The 8,774-nt window shown below is 29.9% G+C and overlaps 1 protein-coding gene across 1 annotated transcript; it reads left to right on the plus strand.

Annotated features, from left to right (window-relative positions):
- LOC131853785 (protein twisted gastrulation) lies at window positions 1-6,786 on the plus strand. The gene is made up of 5 exons (XM_059204824.1): window positions 1-535; window positions 1,170-1,376; window positions 2,455-2,590; window positions 3,086-3,154; window positions 6,424-6,786. The coding sequence occupies exons 1-5, from the start codon at window positions 331-333 to the stop codon at window positions 6,530-6,532; spliced, it is 726 nt and encodes a 241-aa protein (XP_059060807.1). The 5' UTR covers window positions 1-330; the 3' UTR covers window positions 6,533-6,786.
- The last annotated feature ends 1,988 nt before the right edge of the window (window positions 6,787-8,774 follow it).

Genomic DNA, 8,774 nt, shown 5'->3' on the forward strand with positions numbered 1-8,774 from the left:
CTTTATAACACTCTGACGTTTACGTCTGTGAATTTGTGACTGAATCTAACTTTTGCATTTCGTTTTCTATTTGTATGAAATCTTTCAATTTTGACAACAAATCATACATGATACATGTGATTCTATGTCTCTCAACGAGTATAGTAATTATTGATTCTAAATTCGTTTATTAGTCCTGACGTAATATTTTTTATATATTAAATATTGTTTTACAATCGTGTATTAAGACGCTGCATAATTATACTTTAAAACTGAACACTAGAACATAGGTAACTATAGTGTCTACAGATCATACGAAAGCTGTTGTTTACTTCTACAGTTATTGGTGTTATGATGGCTACTAAATTCTATTTAGTGTGTGCATTTTTATGCCTTGTTCCAATTATTTACGCGTGCAATGAAGCAATATGCGCGAGTGTAGTGTCCAAATGCATGTTAACACAATCATGTAAATGTGATCTGAAGGACTGCTCCTGCTGCAAAGATTGCTTCAACTGCCTCAATTACTTATATGAAGAATGCTGTAGTTGTGTGGGTAAGTGCTGTGATAAAATGTCTATAGTAATAATTTTACTTCATATAAAACACTTACATAGAGAAATTGTAATGTTGAAAACTGATCAAAGTCCGTCCTTTAGATTGAGTTTATATTAGCACCATATTTGGTGGTTTAACAGTTTAGCGCTTTGACTTACTTGCAATGGTCTTGAGATAAATTGATATGTGAAATATATCAATACAGTAACAGAGTTATGAACCCATGACACTTATATTGTAAGGAATGTTATCTCTTGTGTGGTACATAAGAAATAACTTGCCACATGACAATGTGATAGCCATAGTACTTTTTATGTATATTGGTGACAGCCACCCCTTGTTTGTCCTTCCAGTTACATGTAATTAGACAACTATACAAGATTACAATAACAATGCTCACTTATTTAGTAGCTTAGCATAACAAAAGTAAGGATATTTATTCCATTATAACTGGTTCTTATTGCTTTTATTATACCATAAATATTTTAAAAACAAATCTTAGAATTTCTGTTATGAAGTATTTGTTAATAAATGTTTAAACTAAGATGAGAGAAGTGTCAGTATGAGTTTCTAAATAACATACTTTGAGAAGTGTGTAATACTTTTCTGCATTAATAAATTATTTGTTTTAGATATGTGTCCAAAACCAAATGATACACACACAGAGCTGTCCAAATCTTCTTATGTGGAAGAACTGGTTGACGGTGTGCCTGGGCTCTTCTCGGCATTAACAAGTGAAGCTGATCCTCGTGAGAGGTGGTTGTCTATAACTTACCCGGTGGACTTTGACTTGTCAAAATTCCGGCCGGCTTCTGAGAAGCAAGTGGTGTATCACTTACGTAAGTAACTTTTAGGTTCTGTAGTAAAAATACAGCTACAAGCCATATGGCTTGTAGCTGTATTTTTACTTTTTTTTCTGTGTCCTGCAATCAGTTGAAGACTATGAACAGATGTAGTAAATGTTGCATCGTGGCTACAGTGTGATTCCCAGCAGAATCATCATCTCTTTAGGTGATCCTGAGTAGTCATAGGGTTCCAGTAACCTACTGATGTATGTTGTTAGTAAACAATTATTACAAGCCATGTGTCTAAAAATCATTCAGTTTCTTTTTACATGATTCCTTTTTTTTTCAGAGATCCATTACTTTATTGAGCACATTGTTTTGCTTGCTTTAGATTTTTTTGACATTAGAAAATTAATGACAACTGCTTTGTTATTAATTTTCTAATGTCAATATATGTACCCATTTTGTTATTTAATTCAGGTCAGTCTATTCTTAGGTTATGTTTAAAAGAAAAGCTTATGACATACTAATTATTGTATTTTGTATTACATAGTATTACTTACTACTGTTAAATATATGTTAGATTATCATAATCAAGTGAACAAGACATAGTTTATTATATATAAAGAAATATTCTCTTGCTAGTTGCGAAAACAGGAAATTTGGATATAAAAATAAAAATTTGCATATAATATTAACATTTCCTATTGTCTATCCTAACAAATGTCTAAAGTAGCACAATAATTTGCAATAAAAATAGAATATGGCATTGGCATTATGGTAAAGATAATACCCCACAGAGATACAGTGAGTCATTCATTGGGAATCTATTACCTGCTCTGAGCGGTATTTAACAATAGACACCTTTGTATTAGAATTTTGTTTCTTTTATTTTAAACTTAGAAAGGATTTAAACAGAATAAGAAAGTTATTATGTTGAACAGTTCTATTCTTTTAATTTTGAATGAGTAATCCCATGAACTTGGTATATTTAATAATTTTATAAATTAGGAATTGCTTTTATAAAGTGCAGATTATTCATTCAAGATTTTTTGTCCGTATTTGGTCCCGAAGACTAGACTCAAATACAATAACCAGTAATGTGATATTAATAAATGAATAATTCTTTCAGAGAGTTTAGAACAAGACCCTGAACCAATAAGCCGTGACATCCTCACACTGAACTGCACAGTTGCGTATATGTCGCAGTGCATGTCCAGTGAGAAATGCCGCGCCTCCTGTCGCTCCATGGGTGCCAATAGTTTACGGTACCTTATATATGTTTTATTAATTCATTAACTGTTACTTGCGACGTTTAGCTGTTATTTGGTCCGCGCTAAATTTAACTTTTTTTATTAAAATAAATAAACTTATAATATTAGCTATATGGGACTGAAAGTTCCATCAAAATCGGTCTAGCCGTTTCAGAGATTAGCAAATAGATAAACTAACAGACAGTTAACAATTTCGACGTTATGAATGGCAAACAAACACATACAAACCATCTTAGTACTGCTTCATATAAAAAAATCCACGAGTTTATTATGTTATGAGTATTGCGTTAGGAGTTTTAACAAATTGAAAACAACTGTGTTAAAATTGTTATTGTTTATGTAACTATTACACATAATACTACGTTGTTATTTCATTCAATGCTATAGAAATACCTGGACTTCCTGAAACTGATATCTTAATTGTTATTAAGGAAAATCTATTGATCTACAACTGTGTATATAAATTATTTCGTGTCTGATAAATTGCAGATGGTTCCACGACGGATGCTGTGAATGTATTGGCGAGAAGTGTTTGTATTATGGCATCAATGAAAGCAGGTAATTAACTACAAAGTGATATGATTTTTTATTTATTTATTGATATCAGAACTACCAGCTTTATAGTTTCCCATTATGCTCACTTAGGACCATTGTATTACATACTAGCTGTGCTCGTGACTTAGTATGCGTTAAAAAGTGGCCTTGTATTTTTAGTTAGTTAGGCTAATTATTTTACGACCTTTTATACCCTATTTTATTTTACCCCCTTAAGGGTAAAATTTACTGACTTTGAAAGTCATATTTATGTTTTATCAACAGCCTCAAAAATAAGTATCAAGGTTTAGAAATGACAATCCTTCCATACAACTTTTCATCTCCCCTTTCAACCCCTTACATTCCTTTTTCGCATTAAAAAGTAGCTTATGTCCTTTCTCTAGACCTTGAGACTATCTGTGTACAAAATTTCAAATTTAAATAAGCAGTTTTGGTGTGAAAGCGTGACATACAGACAGACAGATGAGAGGTACTTTCGCATTTATAATATTATTAAGAATACGTGTTATGTATTATGTATACACATCTTAATTTAAAAAAAACTGCTTAAAAATTACGTATTAATTAAAGAATCCACTGCCGTCCTGCGATAATTCAACAAATTACAGTTAAATCTGGAAATAGAACGATACCATTGAGTAAACAGTGTAAGATGGGGGAAAAGGGATTGCGCTCGTATGGATATTGATTATTTATACATACATAATTAGTATGAATTATACTTAAGTACATAATACTTACGTCTATCAAATGATGTCAGCATGGAATTAATTATTTTAATTATATATTAAGTTTCATTTATGTTTGTATATATCTATATTATGATGGTATTAGTCTAGGGTTTGTAAAAGTGAATGTAAAGGAAAGTGAAAACACTCGAATCTAATATAACTATTAACATAAAGTGTGTTACCGTAAATATTATTGATATAAATAGTGTTCTTTTTACACTGTTGTCTACAATACTATATATATATATAAATATAAATATCGGGAGCACTTCTTCTTTATCTTTTAAATAATGGTAAATATCCCGTTAAGTAATGTGTATATTGTACACATTACTTAACAGGAAATGTATTTGTTATACACATGTGTACAATAAATACATTTGTTATAAATTCATACCAAAGAAGACAGTGAATATAAAATCATTGATTTAAAAGTTCTGTATAGGTAATATAAATTTTATCCAGAAGCTGCTAATCGAAATTGGTATGCTTATATGCACGCTCACCACATATGTATATAAAACACACACACAGTAGAGTTTATTTAGACGTGCTTAATTTAAATTAAAAAAATATAGATACGCATAGAACATGTTACAAAATATAATTATATCCAGATATATAACTGAGTATGAAAAAAGTTACGATCTTGATATTATCATATTCAGACATCAACTAAAGAACTCTGTAAAAAACAAAATAAAACAAATATATTGTTGTTTGCAACAAAGTAGGTTACCACAATCGAAACATTAAATCGCGTTCTTAAAATATCTTGTTTATCAGTTAGTCGTACTGCGTAAGAGAACATCTGCTTCGTCTTAACATACTACAAACATCACCTATTATTTTATATATACATAGGTATAATTTAAAGTTTGTTACTAACTCAATCCAAAAAGGTCTATAATCACATGATCGTTATTTTTTCTTATTCTTTAAACTTCAGTACAGACTAGTAGTTAATATTAATGATAATATATTTCAGTTATATTATATTTACTCACTGGCATGCGCCTAGATGTATGTATGTATTTATATATATGTTTATATAGTTTAATCCGTAATCGTATCCGCAGAATCAATACCACACAGTGCTCCAATTGTTAATTGATAATCTTTTTTTTTGCTTTTGTATCATAGCTTTCAGGTATTGAATGTACATATTTACTTTCTTTCTTATAATGATTTATAATACAATAATTGGATACACCAGTTGCCTTCGTTATGCTCAACGCCGGCAACAAAACTATTTTAGGTAGACCCGATTACTTTATCGTATATAATATTCGGAGAAATGACCGCTAAAATACTGCTGCCATATCTGATATTTAAAGCATACATTTTTTTTTTTATAAATTTTGTAAACACATAAACATACATAGAAAACACATAAACCAATACAAACAATACTCAAGAATAATATGAATGTTTGTTTATAGAATCGAACTTGCGACAATCGGAAATAAGGCGGTGTGATAAACCGCTAGACCACCGAGCCCATCAATATTTGTATAGTAGATCAATAATATGTTTGATGTTAAAACAGGTATTATAGCACCTGCTAGTCGACCTCAACAGTTGGTCGGTAGCTATTAACATAAATATTATTAACATGCGCTTAACACATATCGAATGACTGGCAGGTGTTAGAACAATAAGATTATTAGAACTAAGAAAAGTTATCCTACTACATTCAAATTCAAAATATCTTTATTCATGTAGATCTATTACAGATCTACCGTCAGTTCGGAATGGTTTCGAGATAAGAACAGACAAGCCCTTATTCTTTTCAAATAATTGTTGTACAAAAATGAATCTGTATTATTGTGTCTACAATAATACAGATTCATTTTTAAATTCAAATTTGGGAGAATAGAGTGACCCCCAGCATATGCTATTGCAAAAGCATATAGTCTAATCAGTGTTCGTAACCAGAACACACCAGTCACCATAAGCAGTACCCGTTCAGACATCTTGTATTAATTTTGTGAATATTATACATGTACTTTTTAATCGCGTTTTCTACCGAAGTACACTTTGTAGAAAGTCTGTGTGGGTGGGATACTTCTATCTCACCTATTTTGGAGTTGCCAATAGTCCTGTTTTCCCAGGACGTTACCTAGTTTTTGTAGTGTCCTTTAACGTCCTGAATAGATTTTATGCAGCGTCATGGGTTTTGAAATTTGAAATATCTGTTTTATATTTTATATAAATAAAAAGAAAACAGTGATGGGACAGGAAATTGTGCTCCCAACAATTGGGACTGATTTATTTTGTTACTCAATTCACTATTTATTTATTTATGTGTACTTTGCTATTTGTCAGTTTGTATTCACACAAAATTCTTAAAAATGTTATTCTAAACAATATTTCTTTAAAAGAGCAACACGTAAATTTCTTACTCATTCTTGTAATGAGTCTGCGTTCGGAATTAGTAGTAGAATAAAAAAAATATGTCTATTCAAAAGTGCTTATATTAAGTTTATTGAATAGAATATATTTTATCACCTGATTAATGTATTTGTTTGCTACTTTCAGATGTCTGGCATGTCCTAACAGCAAGGGATCACCGAATCTCATTTTGGATGACGACCTCAATTACGACGATCTTGATTACGGCGAGGAAGTTGACACGCAGTCCGTCTAACATTCCTTATAATATTAACCTTTTCATTTATACTGAAACCGTAAATCCATAAATTTATGTACTATGATACTCGCCTAAATGGGTTTACGAAGCATGCTTTCACTTATTTCTGCAGTAATATAATAAAAAACATACATAACGTATAGAGTAGTCAGAAGCATCGTCTTTCTAATTTTCAACGTCGTGGTGAATGTAAAGCTTGACATGCTAAGATTAAGCTGTGTTTTAATTTGACCTAGTCTGGCAGAAGACGATCCTAACGCTGTTAATAATATTCATTTTTGTTACTTTTCCATCGCAATGCTAACATTATTCTGTTTTAATCTGATGCTGTATTCACACACTGAATAAATAACGGCAAGCGCATGTGTACAGGCAATGTTTGTCTTGGCTTGTGTTAGTTTCTAAGTGCTTAATCTATCCAATTTTGTATGAATTCTCAAAAGATTTGCAGATTCGAAAAGTATTGGCATTTAACATCTCGTTCATATATGGTACAGATCGAAGTGTATTATTAATTTGCCCAGTATTGAGGGGTTATAATTATAATATAAATCATTGTCACAATTATGAGCCCAGACCATAACATATAGTTATAGTGCTTCCATTGTGTCATCTCCATAAAATCTTGTTGTTTTGAAGTAATTAATCATGTGAAAATATTTAAACATCTTTAATAATTGCGTATAATGTATTATGTTCTGGGGAGTAGAAACAATGAAACAACAAATTGTTTATAATTAGTGTAACAATTAGTATGTAAGTATTAAAATGTATTTTATACTGATCTGCCATACTTTTAGACATGTTATTTTGATAACAATAAATGAAGTCACAGCCAATGAAAAGGCTTCAAATGGCCTTTTCAACCACTTATTTTATAATATAAATTTACTTAAAATATAAATGATTTATTTTGTATTTTGTCAAAATTTGCAAAAATAACTGTTATATTATGAGAATATTCTATTCTAGGCCTGAACGATTCTTATTAATTTATTAGCAATTATTGATCAAAAATAAACAACCGTACTATAAAAGAAACTAATTTGGATGGTTCTTAAATAATATCTAAAGTGACAAATTTTGTACAATTAAATAACAAAAAGATACTTTTGTCATTAATAGATAAATTTACAAGGTAATTTATTAGAGTGCACCTTAATTTTCCAATTTTTAATTAAGAAATATAAATAATTGTAACATGTTCAGGTAAACCTTATATTAAGTTAATTTAATAGTAATGATTTACTATTTAATTCTAAACCAACACAACTGTGCTATATTGGAACAATTGTAATGATAACTTTGTTGTACAGACGGTTTGATAATGTTGTTTATGTATAACTAAAATTGAATTTCAGTTCCGTATTGACGTATATTCCATTCCGGACGACACGATCTGTATCACGCTGACTGTATAAGTAATAATACTGTATTTTATATAGTTCTAAAATTATCATAAATACATTTTAATTAGTTATAAAATATAGGTTATGCATGACAATTGTACATTATTACGTTCTATGTGGCAGTCTCATGGCGATATGTGTTAAACTGCGGACAATTGAATCCAGAAATTATGTTTTACTTTTAATTACGAAATTACAAAATTATTATTGGTATCTATCCGTCCCCGTTTTACTAAGTCGGTATTAAATTATTGAGATTAATTTTATTTCAGTGCCTTATAGGTAAATAAGTATGTTTAGATTTAATGTGTAGATATAGTTAATGTTAAGAAATTATGTACCCACAATAATATGACATATGAAAACATTCAGTCTCTAACGTGCCAAATGAATCACTTGTATGAAATAATTTAATATGGTCAATAACACTTTGAATATAATCGATTTTGATATATTGCGTTCAGAGTCCTAAAACATCTTTAGTGTTAATTTAGTACTATGAATATTCAGTAACTATTTCTGTTCATGACTTTATTTAATCTTCGAAATATTTCTGATTTCAATACAAAAAATGTTTATATAATAATAATAATCTTTATTGACAAATATATCAGTACCTGTGCCACGAAATCCAATTCTCTCCAATATACTATAAACATTTTAATGAAATGTAAGAAATTAATGTTTGCATTATTATGTTTATTTTAAAATCATATTACATTATTCAAAAAGTGCTTACAGGATAATGTGAACACAAGTTTCACTGATTCTTGCATATGCTAATAGCCACTAACTTCTTGACTGTAATAGCAAAATGTGTAATCAGAGGC

Source organism: Achroia grisella, unplaced genomic scaffold (genome assembly GCF_030625045.1).
Source record: "Achroia grisella isolate CSIRO2021 unplaced genomic scaffold, CSIRO_AGI_Agris_v1 utg906, whole genome shotgun sequence".
NCBI lineage: Eukaryota > Metazoa > Arthropoda > Insecta > Lepidoptera > Pyralidae > Achroia > Achroia grisella.